The sequence below is a fragment of the Podarcis melisellensis genome (assembly GCF_964234715.1).
Source record: "Podarcis melisellensis genome assembly, chromosome: 1".
Classification (NCBI taxonomy): Eukaryota; Metazoa; Chordata; class Lepidosauria; order Squamata; family Lacertidae; genus Podarcis; species Podarcis melisellensis.
In genome coordinates this window covers 125765141-125782242 of record NC_138528.1, presented here as the reverse complement: position 1 = coordinate 125782242, position 17102 = coordinate 125765141, and the positions used below count along the sequence as shown (strand labels likewise).

The window sequence follows — 17102 nt, the reverse complement described above, 5'->3', positions numbered from 1 at the left end:
CAGCTTTAGGAGGGGTGAAACATTAGAGCCTTCAAAAAATAGCAAATTGCTATTTGATATGCTCCATTATTTTCCTCCACCCCCATTTATATAGGGTATATTGGTTCATAGGCCACAGTCACATACTTAATACGAATAAGCCTCTATGAACCCATTTAAATCCCATGGCTTGCACACTTCCCCTTCCTCCCTCTTCCCTTCTGCATGAGCAGGAGGGGAGGACCTCTGTTGAATTTAGTGTTGCTTTCAAAGAATCTCAGTTTAGCTTTGTAAATGAAGCAGGGATCCTAATTTAAAACACAAACAGCACTCTGTTTCTAAACAGGTTAATTCAAGCCATGGGTTATGAAGCTGGTTTATTTAATTAACTATTACCTGTTTAAAATGAATGCCTGGTTTTAGCATTGCTTATGAACCTGGCCATAACTTGTGGGAGCAAAAAGGCAGAATGGAATATAGCAATACTCAGTCTGGAAACCACCATGGATGCTGCAGAGATTCCTCCCTCCCCCTTATTTATCTGCTCAGAATTGCTCGTTATCAAACTCTCTATAGCTTGACTTGGTAAACAGTATGTGGTTTGAAGGCAAACCCACCATTGTGATGGATATTTCTCAGCTGTTCCATAAGTAGTCAGCAGAATAATTTTAAACAAGTGGTAATCCTTGTGGTGACCTCACAACATTGGTGTTGCTTCAGTTTACCTGGACAGGACAGGGTGAAAGTGAGGTTCTGTCAGTATATTCATCCCCATTCTGGAAAGATGCAGGGACTTCGTTTTCAGGATGGTGTCTCGGTGGCACCGTCCAACCACATCACAGGTACTGCTTTAACCAATTACTTCCACAACATACCTAGAAACTAACAGTTCTTCTCAAAACAGAAATTGCAAATGGAGCATTCTGTGACCGTCAGCTGTAGTAAAATATAAATCGCATAAGAGCAAATCTATTTATTATTTTAAAATTTGTGTCCCATATATCTATATAAAGGTAAAGGGACCCCTAACCATTAGGTCCAGTTGTGGCCAACTCTGGGGTTGTGGCACTCATCTCGTTTTATTGGCCAAGGGAGCCGGCGTACAGCTTCCAGGTCATGTGGCCAGCATGACTAAGCCGCTTCTGGCGAACCAGAGCAGCACACGGAAATGCCGTTTAGCTTCCCACTGGAGCGGTACCTATTAATCTGCTTGCACTTTGACGTGCTTTCGAACTGCTAGGTTGGCAGGAGCAGGGACCGAGCAACAGGAGCTCACCCCATCGCGGGGATTCGAACCGCCAACCTTCTGATTGGCAAGTCCTAGGCTCTGTGGTTTAACCCACAGCGCCACCCGTGTCCCATATATATATATATATATATATATATATATATATATATATATATAATGGCACCCAAATCAGATAAAAACAATATAAAACAAACCTTTAAAAGAAAAGCGGTATTTGAAACAAGCTGGTAAAAAGTGGACCACTCCAGCTAAAAAAAGTCACCTGCAGCAGCAGGTGGAAAACCTGTCTAAATAAAAAGAGTTTTATCCATCATCAGAAAGTCACCAGAAGGTGATTTTCTGGTGTCAGATAACTTATTTTTACAGTGGTGCCTCGCAAGACGAAATTAATCCGTTCCGTGAGGCTCTTCGTATAGCGGTTTTTTCGTCTTGCGAAGCAAGCCCATTGACAGCTTAGCGGATTAGCGCTACAGGTGTCAAGCGGCTTCCAGCGATCAGCTGTTAAGCGGCTTATCAGCGGAACAGCTGATAAGCGGCTTAGCGGCTTAAAAAAAGGAAGAAAAAAGCGAAAAAAACCCGCAGGGGGATGCAAGATTTTTTTCGTCTTGCGAAGCAACCCCATAGGGGAATTCGTTTTACGAAGCACCTCCAAAACGGAAAACCCTTTCGTCTAGCGGGTTTTTCGTCTTGCGAGGCGTTCGTCTTGCGGGGCACCACTGTATTTAGGCAGGTCTTACTCAGAAAGGAGTTACAAAACTAATGTTTGTGCATTTGGGGTAAGCTATTAATTGTTTGCATTTGCTTTTTTTACAAAGCTAGCAAGCTTACAAATAATGGAACTGACAAATGCATCTAAAAGCTAACATGGCTATAAACAATTTAGAATCTGCTGCAGAAGTAGTGTAATACAGTAAAAACATAGAGAAGCTGTAGTTTAAAATATTTGCAAATTAAGTGATACATTCTGATTTTTGATGATGCATTTCTGGTGTAGCCTAATACCAAACAAATTCTTCAACACAGCATTAGAACCCTATGTTCTTTACACTCAGACCTAAATATTTTAATTGAAATTCCCATGTCCAATCCAATGCTATATACACATTTACTCAGAAATAGGTCTCACTGGCTGTGAAGGGACTTACTCCCATTTGGTCTGTAGGATTGCCAACATTTTATCTCAAAACTTGAAAGGTGTTGTAAAAGACAGCACTAGCTTACACCAATGAGATAATAGCTTTCTCCACAATTTGACTACTCTCCTGTTGGTATCAGTCTGTCTTGAGACAATGGAAGCGTTCTCCATTGGAGAGTTACAGTGCCTGCTGTGGCTGTTTTACAGACCAATATGGGAGAGGCGTGTTTTATTGCAGCTGGGTCAGATGAGGGCATCTGATTTCGCTGGGACAGGTGCACCATGGCATTTCTTCTCTCTGTGGTCCTCCCAGCAGTAATTTCTTCTCTGCTCACTGCTGTGGATACACGACCTAACAGTTTCCAGGCAGTGTGTTAATCTGCAAGGAATTCCTACAAGGCAGGGTTTCTGTTTCTAGTCTTCATGTCACATTTGCGAACATCTTTATAACACAAAGTTGGTCTGCCAACTACCGTATTTTTTGCTCTATAAGACTCACTTTTTCCCTCCTAAAAAGTAAGAGGAAATGTGTGTGCGTCTTATGGAGCGAATGCAGACTGCGCAGCTATCACAGAAGCCAGAACAGCAAGAGGGATTGCTGCTTTCACTGCGCAGCGATCCCTCTTGCTGTTCTGGCTTCTGAGATTCAGAATATTTATTTTCTTGTTTTCCTCCTCCAAAAACTAGGTGCGTCTTGTGGTCTGGTGCGTAATCTGTCTCCATCTAGAATGTAACTACAAACTTGTTTATTAGTAAAACAGGAGAAAATACATGCTTATTTTCTCGGAAATGGCTAATCTCACAGGGTCCGCAAAGGTGCTCAGTGTTCAGTATATTTTAATTCATATTGCTGCTCCTTGCCCCTGTCCTGCATGGTAATAAATAGTTCCTTCCACCACCCCTTTCTCCTTTGCCCTTCCCCATCCTCTTCCTCTGACATTTTCACAGCATATTGTTTCTGTGGAACATTCCAGCAAGCAAGCCAGACGACGCATTGACTTTTCTGAAGAAGAGGCTGAATTGGCTCCTGTAAGTTCTTAGTTGGGGTCCTTACCTGTGTGTCTGTGTGTGTTAGTTTCCTCAGTGTACAACGTATGAGAAAATTTTCAGTGCTGATTCCATTACAAGTTGCATTTACAAAGCAGCAGTGTGGAATTTGCAACATTCTACATCCATTTTCAGAATTGCATCATGCTGATTCTTTTTATATATTTGATAAATGTATGCCCTGCCTCATCAAAATTAAACTTGAAAACGAAAAGGAATAAACATTAAAACATTCAAAATAAAGCAGCAAAATAAAGTTACAAACAGCATGAAACCAGCAGGCAACATTAAAAATAAATGTAAATCCTAGACAGCAGCAGGTAAAACATTAAAACTACAGAGGCAGCAGTGAAACAAGGAACTGAACTAAAAGGCCTGGACAAATGAAAACTGGCCCCTAAAACTTCAAAGAGTTAGGTACTGAGCACACAGGTTTAGAGAGAGCATCCACACCCGAGGTGCTGCTCCTGAAAATGGCTTGGGTCTCCTGGTGCCCGACATCAGTAGATGGGACACTTTGAGAAGGGGTCTAGATCAGGCTTCCTCAAACTCAGCCCTCCAGATGTTTTTTGGCCTAAAACTCCCATGATCCCTAGCTAGCAGGACTAGTGGTCAGGGATGATGGGAATTGTAGTCTCAAAACATCTGGAGGGCCGAGGTTGAGGAAGCCTGGTCTAGATGAGAAAGTTCATATTGGTGTAAGCAGTGCTTGAGAAAATCTATAAACCCCCATAAGGTTTTAGGGTACAGTAATACTAGGACTTCTAATCTCAGTTAAATCAACCACACTGATGGTGTGAATCAGAACTACTGTAGTGTTCTGGTTAAAAAATCTATAGAAACTTAGTACAATATCTTTGTCTTAGAATCAAATACATGGGACAAATTTGGACAATAATATCTTAGCCTAATAATAGCTTGAACTTACAAAAAAAACACACCTTTAAAGCTCTGAGTTATATCCCTATCTGCTCTGCGCGAATGTTTTGTAATGCAGGACTAAATAAAAAGAATTGTGTCTTCATTAATTATCAGTTGCACAACATTGCCACCTGCTGCCTAGAATAGGAATAAAATTTATTATCTAAATTTACTGCCTCTATAAATGACTAGAATGCCCACACACACACACACACACACACACACACACTCTAGTTGCATACTAAGATAGAAAGAGATATATGTTTTGGAAAACCTTATTCTCAGCTAGACCAGTGCTTTTTGGATCATCACTCTTGCTGTTGACTATTATACAATACTTTGATGGTTATACGGTCGTTTTACAGATGCATGTAGAAGGAACTTCTTCATAGAAAAGAAAAGCATGTTCTGTTTCAGTATCATCAGAGATACGATAAGAGAATCTCATGGTAGCATAATCTTTTGCATGCCCACTTATGGTTGGGATGGGAAAGCAGGTTGCTAACTGCTATAGCAACGTTGTATACCACTTTGAGAATATATGGGTTGAGGGGCGATTCGAAAATGTAATAAATAATTTCAAACTGGATTTGGAAATTTCTGAATTACACTTGTAACTGTGAAAACTAGAAACTTGCCTTAAGCTATAAGAAGCTGTTCTGTCTTGTGAGTAGGTATTTGCAATTTTATAGAAAGGCTACCTCTTAATGTTAAGTATAAGAGGCTCTGTGTTTTTAATCTGAATTCTGTACCTGTGTTCAGCAACATAATGCACCAGCTACACATACTTAAAATATCATTTGAACCCTTCGACTGAATTTGCTAAGTTCAATAGGCTTTGAGAGTTTTAAACTTAATTTTAACATCTCTGTTGTTCTAGTAGGAAGCCTTACCTTTTAAGGTATATTTTGTTTTCTTGTACAGTATTAAAACCTTACATAAAACCTTGCTTCATAGATTTCCAGTTGTCCATGTATGAATTCCTTTTTGAATGGGGTTCCAGGTCCCCCCAAAAAAGATTATGCAAGAAGACTCTTGTCTCATAGGTGATTATTTTTCTGTGTATTAGAATATCATTCGGTAACATCAACAAAAGGAGAATCCATGTGAAGCAGGGATTCATTGGCCGGGGTATCCATAGTAAAAAATGCTGCATGGTGGTTGGCTGGCATTTCTGTGTGCTTTGTAAATGGATAATATCTATTGTAACAGGATGCTGCTTCTGATAGGACATTGGCAGTCCACACTTTTTATTTATTTATTTAATCAATCAAATCAATCCGTTCGTTGCTTTATCTAGCCCAAAGTAACCTGAAGCAACTTTAAACCAAGCAACCAATACTATAGCATTTGTCTAAAATAATTTGCCCTTCGGGGTAGCAATTTCTAATGAGAATATTTAATTTCAGCACTTGACACCAAGCCACAACCCAGTTTAATATGAGCTATACATAGCGCAAAACAAGCTGGCTTCAATGATTTCTGGCTTGCTTAAGCTAACATAGCTGACCACAGTTATTGGTAGAAATAATACTGCAAGCTGTGATTTTAACTAGAAGTGAATCCTTCTGAACGCCTCCCATCTATGTATGCAGGCTAAACATTCAAAACTCATTTGCCATGCACATTGCACTAAGCTATGGTTTAGTGTGGCTTGTAAAAACAACTATTGCCACTCTTAAGTTGTTTTTCTCCTCATTTCTCTGTCCTTCCTCCCCTCTTGCAATGCTGTAGCTGAATGGGGCCCAGAAACCTAGTGCTAATTGCAGTGGTCTGTGCAGGTGCCTGCCAGTTCTCCAGATGTTGTTGTTTAGTCGTTTAGTCGTGTCCGACTCTTCGTGACCCCATGGACCAGAGCACGCCAGGCACTCCTGTCTTCCACTGCCTCCCGCAGTTTGGTCAGACTCATGTTTGTAGCTTCGAGAACACTGTCCAACCATCTCGTCCTCTGTTGTCCCCTTCTCCATGTGCCCTCCATCTTTCCCAACATCAGGGTCTTTCCAGGGAGTCTTCTCTTCTCATGAGGTGGCCAAAGTCTTGGAGCCTCAGCTTCACAATCTGTCCTTCCAGTGAGCACTCAGGGCTGATTTCCTTAAGAATGGATACGTTTGATCTTCTTGCAGTCCATAGGACTCTCAAGAGTCTCCTCCAGCACCATAATTCAAAAGCATCCATTCTTTGGCGATCAGCCTTCTTGATGGTCCAGCTCTCACTTCCATACATCACTACTGGGAAAACCATGGCTTTAACTATATGGACCTTTGTTGGCAAGGTGATGTCTCTGCTTTTTAAGATGCTGTCTAGGTTTGCCATCACCTTTCTCCCAAGGAGTTCTCCAGATACCCTCACCCTTTTCTTGGTGACGAAGGGACTGTCTTGTTCTAGCCATTCCACGGGTGGATCTACACGGGGGGAGGGGGGACACACTATAAATAAGTCAGAAATTAGATCGTTATAACAAATAAACAAAAAACCTACGGAGAAGCACATATAAAAATTTCCTTCCCTCTGGCACCATCTGGTGTTGCATGTTTACAGCGCATTCAAATCGTTGTTTCTTTCCTAATGTAGCAGAGTCTCAGGTTTCTAGAAGAGCACAGAACACCACAACTCACTCTATCCAAAACATCTTAGCATAGTTAAGAAACCAAATGAAGCCAGAGGTGGTGATATGATTAACAATAGCAAAATCAGAGACTGCACATGATTGAAAAATCATCCTCAAAGTCCTGCAGTGAATACTATGGTTGTAAACAGTTGTAAGACACCTTGAATGGTGCATGGTCACTAGGAGAGTGAGTTAGAATTTTAAATAAAATAGACTTTAGCCTTTGCTCTGTTCTATGAATCAAAATAGTTTGACTAGGTTTATGAAACCGATTTATTTTGTGTGCTCAAACCTCATCTAGGCTTAGCTCAGTGTGTGCCCAGCAGCTACAGCTACTAAATAAATCTGTGGTTTAACTGGACTGACAAAAAACTGCAGCCATGATGGGATCAAAGGATTGTGAGGATGAACTCTGTGTATCTATTGCATTCAGTCACTTTTTACAGAAGAGGAACATCTCACAATTGGTTCTAGGTGAATCCTGCCATAGAGCAGGGACAACCCAAGGACTTGGAAGAGGTTTCCATAATAGTGTGGCATAATAAAGGTGAAAACAGTCAAAACTGGGTGGCGCCTGTAGTCCATTACCACAAAAGTCATTGCTACTGACCTGTTCTTTCTTTAATAAACCTTCGAACGACCAAAGTGTTTTCATGGCTTGCTTTGTTGTAATGCGCCAGTCAGTTGAGAAGTTTGGTGTGTTGAGAAGCACCTGGCAAATGTGTGAAAATGTGTCGCTTTTATATTATTATTAAGCAGCTTTGAATGCGAGAGGAAGTTTTCAACCTGTATTAATATTCTTAATTGGTCAAACAGGATGCACTGATATCAAGAAGCAGTCTACTTGCATAATAGTTAATTCTGTAATACTTTTGTAGAATTGCTAACAAGTAGGGCACACAAAATGAGAATTGGCCACGGATTTTAAAAAAGGAGTTTTGCAAACATGCAAAAAGTATATATCCTGATCACTCACTTGCCTATTTGCAGCTTAAAATACACCTGGAACTATTATTGAAGTGCTTCTGATGTAAAGAGGAAAAGTTGCACCTGTCTGCTGCTAATCATACACTATAAAATTACTGTACTGACTTTCTTTTTGACTTAATTTCTTTCTTTCTTTTCTTTTCTGCACAAGCATTCCTATTTGGACAGGGAAACCTCCCTTCTTCTGAGAAACATTGCAGGAAAGCCTTCTCATTTGCTGACCAAGGTGATACTACTATTTCCCACCTGCATGTGACCATTTCCTGGTAGATAGAATGGCATTCATAGAATGGCATTCCTGGTTGATGTTTGTGTGTGTGAATTTGGACTTTGCTTCCAGTAGCTTGTGGTGGTTGAGAGAATGACTTTTCCTCTGGTTGGAGCAGAGGCACTTCGTTTTAAAATACCTTTGGATGCGGAAGCCTGGAATTATGCAGATGTCCTTTCCTAAAATCAGTCTATTACAAACTAAGATATTTCAAAGGATGCCATCGGAGCAGTAGGGCATGTTAAGATGCTCATTGTCCATGTTGCCAAAAATCAGTTGAAAATGAAAATTTAAGAAAACATCCAAAATATCAAATTCATGTTGTGCTACAATAAAGAACCTGTTTACTTTTGATTTCTCTCTCTCCATAATAACCTTGGAAAGAGCCTTTCTAGTAGCTGACCTCGTCATATTCGATGGGTTCCCTCCACTCCCGAAATTTACAACCTGCACTATTTCCATCCACAGAATAAAATTACTGAAATTAGTACATTTCAGTATAAACTGTTTGCTCCAGTTATGTGCAAACCCAGTTTTTCAATCTTTCAAAAAAAAAAAATTTTTTTTTTGGCGGTGTGGCAAATTAAAGTTTAAAAGGCAGGGAACATGACTGAGAGCCACAAGATAGGAAGTGAACCCAGGCTCCACCCCCTAAAATGTTTTCTATCATTAGCTCTTCATTCTTCTTCTGAAAACCGAATTGACAATTGCAACAGAAAATTGTTTCTTAATTAAAGCCATAAATATACTGTAAACCTCCCTGTGGATAACTCAATCAGTAGAGCATGAAACTCTAAATCTCTGGGTTGTGGGTTCAAGCAAAAGACTGGTTGAGCTAGATGACCATGGTTGTGCCTTCCAACTCTACAGTTCTGTGATTCTGTGATCCTTGGATGAAGGATGGTATATCAATTTAGTAAATAATAATAAAATCAGATGTTATCCAGATTCCATACAAAACTTGTATGTTGAAACTTGTATGGCACATAACCTTCAACTACCGTAGGTTCCTAACAATTGGTTTAAGAAAATGCAAATAAGGCACTGTCATGCTTCTAACCCATTTCCCCATTTTTCATTTCTTTTGTAAATTATTATTACAGTAGAAAACCATAATTCCTGAGCTGCTCCTGATTCCTGTTTATCAGCAGGTGAAGGCTGCTTATGGAAGCCTGATTAAAATCAATTAAGTAGAAAAGCTATAAATAAAATCATGATTGATTAGCTGAAAAACATTTTATTTTAATTCTTCTAGAGCAGCCTTTGCCGAGCTTGAGTCTACAGATGTTGTCTAGTTGCAACCCAACTCACCCTTGACCATTGGCCATGCCAGCTGAGGATAGTGGGGTTTGTAATCCAACAACATAAAGGAACCTATGGCTTGGGAAAGCTGTTCTAGAGTTTTTGATAGGATGTGAGCGATTGCTGTTGGTGATTACATAAAGCTTTGTTGATACTTGCTAGAAAGATAGAAAAACTAAATTGTAGAGAGATCTAGGAATGAATTTGCAAAGTGACATACTCAAAATAATTTGAAGCAACTGGGGAAAAAGAGAACCTCAATAGCTGTGCTGCTTCTTTGATGCTTTCAAATTGAAAGACCTAGATCAGATGTCATGGGAAACCGTAATTTCCTGCCACGTGAACAAGCCATAGCCTAACACACTCTTCTCTTGACTTGTCTTTCACAGGAGCAGGAAGTTGGCAGCTTCTGTTCCCATTTTAAAAATAAGGACAGTTCTCTGTGGCATCCCAACTGTGATTCGTAAGAACCAGTTGGGATGAAACTTCCCCATTTTCAGATCTCTTCCCCATTCTCATTATCCGTAGTTTAAACAAATTGCTGTTCCCTGCATTTGGACAAGAAACTATAGTTGGCTTAAAAACAGGAAGTGAAAGTTTTCAATGTTCTCCTGGCACTCAAAAGGAAGAGGACAAATGCCCAAGGCTTGCTGTGTCTTTATTTACAAATGCGAAAACCATGATTTCTCACTGCTTCTGGAACCAGGCCAAAGTGAGCTTGCGACTCGTTGCAAATTAGCATTGCAAATTAGCACAGAAAACCAAGAAGTGGAAACCACAAATCTATAAATTTTGCTTATGTTTGATATACTCTCTGTGATGGAGACAAGTCCCTGCCATTTGATCTTGCTGGCTAGATGGCAGTTCCAGCAGCGTGGTTTAATCAGTTCTGGTTAGATATGCTATCATCTTATCACAACAGGCAAGAGGTTGGCTGTGACATTCTACAAGAGCCACAGCTCCCAAATAGCCTTAGAGGTATAGCACCACATAAGACCATGTTACGGTAATCTATTCTAGAGGGCACAAAAGCATGAATGATCCATTCCCAACAGGACTCAACTAATGTAGAGTTGCTAAAAGATACTCCTGATCATGGCCGCTGCCTGTTTTAAGGCGACTCTTTAGACTGCTCAGAAGCTGATCCACTTCACCAGAGCTCCTGGCTTCTCCATCAACATTGCATTCTTAAAATTTAGCTTTTGCTTGCAAACAAGCTATAGATAACATTAGCATTCTTGACAATGTGTTACTGCTTATTCGCCCCACCCTTCCAAATTCAGTCTCTGAACTTGCTCCTGTTTGCAATCGCAATTTCAATGTGTAACTAAAGCCAAATTTGTTTGGAATATAATAAACCGTAGGGTGATGAATGATAAGTATTGACGAAATAGTCTTAAAATCTGATGTGTTAATGCTTTATAGTGGAACAAATAGTTTTTCCTGGAGTAATGAAAACTGCCCTCAGGAAATACAGTGCCTGCCCTGGTATATCAACAGATTTAGTACAACATCCTAGGCTAGCTTAGATGTCCAGAATTGGCTGTATAGTTAGTGGATCAGTAAGATAATACTCTTCTCTGCAATGAGGAATTAAATACCATTACCACAATTAGCAAAGATCATTAGCGCACTGTCGCTTTGTAGCAAATTGAACTAGCAGTCCAGAACAAAAGTCATTTTCTGCTACTTCACAATCTCTGGTTTAGAAATCTTTCTTTTTTTAGCCCATGCAACTTAAGTAGTGGCACAGTTTAAAACTGTGTTTTAACAAAACATTTCAATGCTTGTTCTTGCATGCCTATGGAGTAGAAAAAAGAAAGCTCAATGAAAATGTTGATTCACTAAGCTGCTAGTTTGCTGTGGAACCCTCCTATGTTTAAGAAGCATTTTCTCTTTTGAATATATGCCTAGAAGCAATTATTTATGGCATCTATTTTAACAATGTTGTAAATTGAACTATGTTTTTTAAAAAACGTTACCTTCTAGTGATGGAGTTTTAGGTCCTGTGTTTTCTGAGTTGGTAAAATAATAAAGTCATAACTGGCTACCTGTAACCATGTACCCCTAAAGAGTTGGATCTGTTTCAAGAGAAAATACTGTGTGGTATCATCTAAGAGGAAACTTTGGAGCAGCAGAATAGAAGTTAACAGTCAATTCTACAATTGCTTTGTATTGAATATCGGATCTTTTGAATTATCAGCCATTTATAGTTAATGGGGAGTATCCAAAGAATGGCGTAAAGCAGAGCTTTCCAGACTGTGTGTCACGACATGTTAATGTGTCAGTTGCGCTGTGTAGGTATGTCACGCGAATGCTCCCTGTGCTCCTCCCAGGGGTGGAAAGGGGTTTGTTTAACCTCCAGTTTGCTAGTAAAACTGAATTACTGTGTCATGAAATGATGCATGTCTTTAAAAAGTGTGTCACCGACATGCAAAGTTTGGAAAGCTCTGGCATAGAGTTATACCAAGGGGCTTCTGCTAGCCCAGTAGAAGTTTTTATTTTTATTTTTAAGTGCTGGTTCCCTGGACCAGATTAGTCAACCAGGTTCCCTCCAGATGTTGGACTGTGTCTCCCATCATCCCTGATTATTGTCCATGCTGGCTTGGATTGATGAGAGTTGGGATCCAGCAACACATAAGGGGCTCTCTGTGGGCTACCCTTGCCCTACAATCACAGGCTGGTTGTGAACCTTCCCTAAGCTTCACAAGCAGTTTTGGTAGATGAGAAATGAGGCTCAATTCCATTTAGATTCATGGAACAGATTTCATAGTTGCTTTGATTTTGGCACTCTTTAGCACAAGCCGTGCTAATAAAAGAACTTGGAAAGCATCCCTGCATAAGTACTAATTAGACATATATTTACATTGTTCATTCTTGCATCTCAGTGCCTAAGAAATAACTTGGCCAAAGGATAAAAGAGACCTTTTGACATATTTTGGCATCTTTAGTAAGTTTTGGTTTACTAAACTGCAAGCACAATTCTGGAGTTGGAAGTTTTTTTCTTAGCTTAGTTAGGGGAGAATACTGCAAAACTGGGTGCTTTTTAGTAGGGGTGTGCATGGAACCCATTCTTTGGCTTTCATGTATACATTCTAAAGGTAAAGGTAAAGGGACCCCTGACCATTAGTTCCAGTCGTGGCCGACTCGGGTTCGGCGCTCATCTCGCTTTATTGGCCGAGAGAGCCGGCGTACAGATTCCGGGTCATGTGGCCAGCATGACTAAGCCGCTTCTGGCGAACCAGAGCAGCACACGGAAACACTGTTTACCTTCCCATTGGAGTGGTACCTATTTACCTACTTGCACTGCGTGCTTTCGAACTGCTAGGTTGGAGTTCACCCCGTCGCAGGGATTCGAACCGCTGACCTTCTGATCGGCAAGTCCTAGGCTCTGTGGTTTAACCCACAGCGCCACCCGCGTCCCATGTATACAGTCATACCTCGGGTTAAAGACGCTTTAGGTTGAGCGTTTTCAGGTTGTGCCCGTGGCGACCCGGAAGTAACGGAAGGGGTTACTTCTGGGTTTTGCCGCTCGCGCATGCGCAGACGTGGCAAATTGCAACCCGCAGACGCAGGTTGCGTTCTGCTCAGGTTGTGAATGGGGCTCCAGAATGGATCCCGTTCGCAACCAGAGGTACCACTGTATATGCATTTTTTAAAAAAAAAAATCCAATGTGTTTGAATTGCTCTGTGGTCTCTGCACTTCAAACTGTCATGCAAGTTCGAAGCCACTCTGAAATGATGAGATGACGCTCTCCCGTTTTCTGTTCACTGTGAAGGGGGATCTAAAACTGCCAGCAGAGTTCTGAAGATTTCTGGGTTATTGTTCTTCGTTAAGGCAGAGCAATGTACATTTGAACCTTAAAGTTTTTGACTTTTTAAAAATTCTTCCACTACTGTGCTTTAACATTTTAAATAATGTTCACCTAAAGGTCACCTACGGGACCGCCTCTCCTGGTATGCCCCACAGAGAAACTTACGGTCTTCAAATCTTGAAGGTCCCAGGCCACAGAGAAGTTAGGCTGGCCTCAACTAGAGCCAGGGCTTTTTCGGCTGTGGCTCCGATCTGCTGGAACACTCTGTCACAAGAGACCAGGGCCCTGCGGGACTTGACATCTTTTCGCAGGGCCTGCAAGACAGAGCTGTTCCACCAGGCCTTTGGCCAGGGCACAGCCTGACTCCCTCCCTCGGCAATCTTCGCGGAGCTCTGGCCCAATGGCTGCCAGTGGCTTGAATTAATTAATTTTATAATGAATGATTTTAGAGTGTTGTTTATGCTGTACTTTTGTACTGTTTTATTGTTGTTAGCCGCCCTGAGCCCGGCTTCGGCTGGGGAAGGCGGGACGGGATATAAATAAAATTTAATATTATTATTATAAATAATAATAGAGATCTTCAGCACTCTACTGACATGGACAGCTTCGCTTCTTGAAAAGCTAGGTGAACACTCATATATAGAAAAACATAGAGCTAAAAGGGGCAGAAGGGTATGCAAGCCACAGAGTAACTTGAGGCATTGTGGAGGACTTGATCTGACTGGAGTGGGTGTGCTATTTGGCCTGCACACTTGTTAGTGATAATTCTTACACTTTGGTTTTACTTTTACAGTACCTTCTTTCAACACACTTTCCATCTTTCTAAACCATGAAATACAATTCACTGGCCCTAGTAAGCACAAAGCAAGTTTATAGATTTATATTAAAACTGTATCCTACCCTTCCTCCACAAGGAGCCCAGGGCGTAAATTAATTGTATTAATTGAATACAGTTTAAAATAAAATAAAGCATAATTTGAAACAGTAAAAAACTTGTAAAAACAATAAAATAGAATTTGTTTAAAAACCCTACAACAATTTTAAAGAAATTTATGTCTTCAAAAAATTGACAGTATAATTTCCCCCAAAGATCATCTGAGGTGCAGAATGAAGAATTGGAATTTATCCAGATTTAAGAGGCGGTTCAGCATGTGACCTGCTTTCACCCTACCCACCATCTTAATTGACGTGGAGACTTATTTTAGGCAAAAAGTCAGAAGTCATGCCAGCATGTGGGTCCCAAAAGAGGAGCGGTCGCACCAATTTCTGTTTCTTCTCTTTCTCAAATAACGGCAAAGCCCACCAGTCCTCTTATTTGCCACCGACTGTCGATTTGTTTTTAAGGTGGTTGCCGTTCTCTGACCTGTGGGTTGTGCTCAGTGCTGTAAACCAGTTGGGAGGCAGTTTCTGTGGGTGGCATGGCTTGCTGATTGCTAAATGCCGTGTTAACTTTTCTTGTAGCAACTCATTAATAGGATTCAGTAAATTTTCTCAAGATAGAAGGCTTGGTTTTCTTTAATTGCAACTGCTTTTAAAAAACATTGCTCATTGAATGAACTGGGAGATAAAGGCTTGACCCTTCAGCTGGAGCGCTCCTCATTTGAAACTTTTCCCAGCTGTCAGCTGGGTTCCTCAAATCATTTAGCAGATGTGTAGCTGCCTTTTCGAAAGCACAGTTTGGTCTGCTTGTGCAGGTCAGGTGTGCGTACATTTCTACATATGCTGCAAATCGCACAGTGGGCTATAATTCTTATTTGCTAAGAAAAAGTTGCTGCCTGGTCCACCTCATTTCAAGTTTTGTGTGCCTCCTGGCACTCAGTGTAGAATTTGAGCCTCCCTCTATTGGACTGAACTTTCCAATAAGTCCCTTCTCCCAGCAAGCTTTGCATTTGCAGCAGGTGTGTTTTAGTACATATTTTGAGAGGTGGCTTATGGGGCTCTTTTTAATGGAAATTGGAAAATAAGCACAAACTTTTTATAAGTTCTCTCTGTCTTGCCAACACTGCCAACCTTTTATAATTAAGTTGCTAACCTTCAATATTTGCTTCCATTTATAGCCTTGTCTTTTTCTGGGTAAAGCAGCTGGTCCTTCTAATGGCTTATTGCTTGTGTTATTAATAGACAGAAGAAAAGGAGACATGCCAGTCTAATCTAACCATAACAGTCTCTTGAAATAGTTACTGGTTATAAGCTATAACTTGTCTAACTGGGTTTGACTTTCTAGATAGGACGGCCAATAGCTATATAGTTTGAGACCAAATGAATACAACCAATGTGAAACCATGGGTATGTAAGTGAGTTAAGGGAGGACTACAGTTGTTCCCTAGGGACACGGGTGGCGCTGTGGGTTAAGCCACAGAGCCTAGGACTTACAGATCAGAAGGTCGGCAGTTCGAATCCCCGCGACAGGGTGAGCTCCCGTTGCTCGGTCCCTGCTCCTGCCTACCTAGCAGTTCGAAAGCACGTCAGAGTGCAAGTAGATAAATAGGTACCACTCCAGCGGGAAGGTAAACGGTGTTTCCGTGCGCTGCTCTGGTTCGCCAGAAGCGGCTTAGTCATGCTGGCCACATGACCTGGAAACTGTACGCTGGCTCCCTCAGCCAATAAAGCGAGACGAGTGCCGCAACCCCAGAGTCGGCCACGACTGGACCTAATGGTCAGGGGTCCCTTTACCTTTACCTACAGTTGTTCCTGGGTGTTTAAATCACCCCATCACCCCCCCAAAAGGCAACAACATTTAGATGCTTGCAAGAGTTATACTTCAAAAGTTCCACTCCAGTTTTACTTTTCAAGCTGCATGAAACCATCTAAGGAAGGTCCTTACACCAGCTTAATAACCACCTTTGTTTCTTGCCTAAGTGACTATTCAGATAACGTTTCAGGCCTCATTTATTATTGCTGTTATCGTCTTACTTGTCACTTTCATTGAAGATAGTTGTAATGCTGGTGAACCAAGGCCATTGCTGTCAGCAGCTGTTGCCTTTTTCACCGCTCTTTGTAGAACAGACTGAAAATGATGACGCTGAAAGTAGCTACATGTGACTAGGAGAAAATGCATAAACGGAAGAGTTTTCACGGGAGGATGAAATGTGCAGCACAAATGCCGCTGTGTAGAAAAATGTGCAGCTGCTTAGGTCAGGTGAAACCAACTCGAATGGCGCATGTCTTTTTATTAAGAAGGGGACGATGAATTGGTGTTGGTGGTATCTTTCACAGTAGAGAAAAGTAATTTTGAAGCAAGAAAACTCTTTGGATGGAAGAACCATTAAAGAACTTGTAGCTGGGTATTGTTGGAGGGTGTTGCAATAGTAAGAATAGGATAAGAAGCATTAAAAATAACGAAAATACCAGGTGAGAAAAATGGTGAGTTAAGGAAATGACAAATAGTAGTTTGCTTTAAGTGGTTCTGCTAGAGCAGGCACAGGCAAACTCAGCCCTCCAGATGTTTTTGGGACTACAACTCCCATCATCCCTAGCTAACAGGACCAGTGGTCAGGGATGATGGGAATTGTAGTCTCAAACCATCTGGAGGGCTGAGTTTGCCTATGCCGGTACTAGACGTTATCATACTGTTTTAGTTGAGTGATTGTTGCCTCTGGGTAATCAGTATTCAAAAGTTTTTCAGTGGTTTAAGCTTTGCTTAGTGTTGGTTAAACAGACTTTTCTTCTCCCACAGGAGGAACAAGCTGCTAAGCTAAAGGCTGAAAAGATCAGGGTTGCTTTAGAGAAGATTAAAGAAGCACAAGTTAAAAAGGTAAACTATAGTTCTTGCATTATCCAAAGTCAGTCTT

The 17102-nt window shown here is 41.0% G+C and overlaps 1 protein-coding gene across 5 annotated transcripts in view; it reads left to right on the top strand.

Moving 5' to 3' along the window:
• RAPH1 (Ras association (RalGDS/AF-6) and pleckstrin homology domains 1) overlaps positions 1 to 17102 on the top strand; it is a 72689-nt gene that overhangs the window by 43648 nt on the left and 11939 nt on the right. For 2 of the 5 annotated variants that reach the window (XM_081903937.1, XM_081903941.1), the window contains exons 5-7: positions 3312 to 3392; positions 8078 to 8152; positions 16988 to 17065. In XM_081903937.1, coding sequence (XP_081760063.1) covers positions 3312 to 3392; positions 8078 to 8152; positions 16988 to 17065 — 234 coding nt within the window. The remainder of the gene's footprint in view (positions 1 to 3311; positions 3393 to 8077; positions 8153 to 16987; positions 17066 to 17102) is intronic. The other 3 variants (XM_081903938.1, XM_081903939.1, XM_081903940.1) reach the window with 3 other exon arrangements.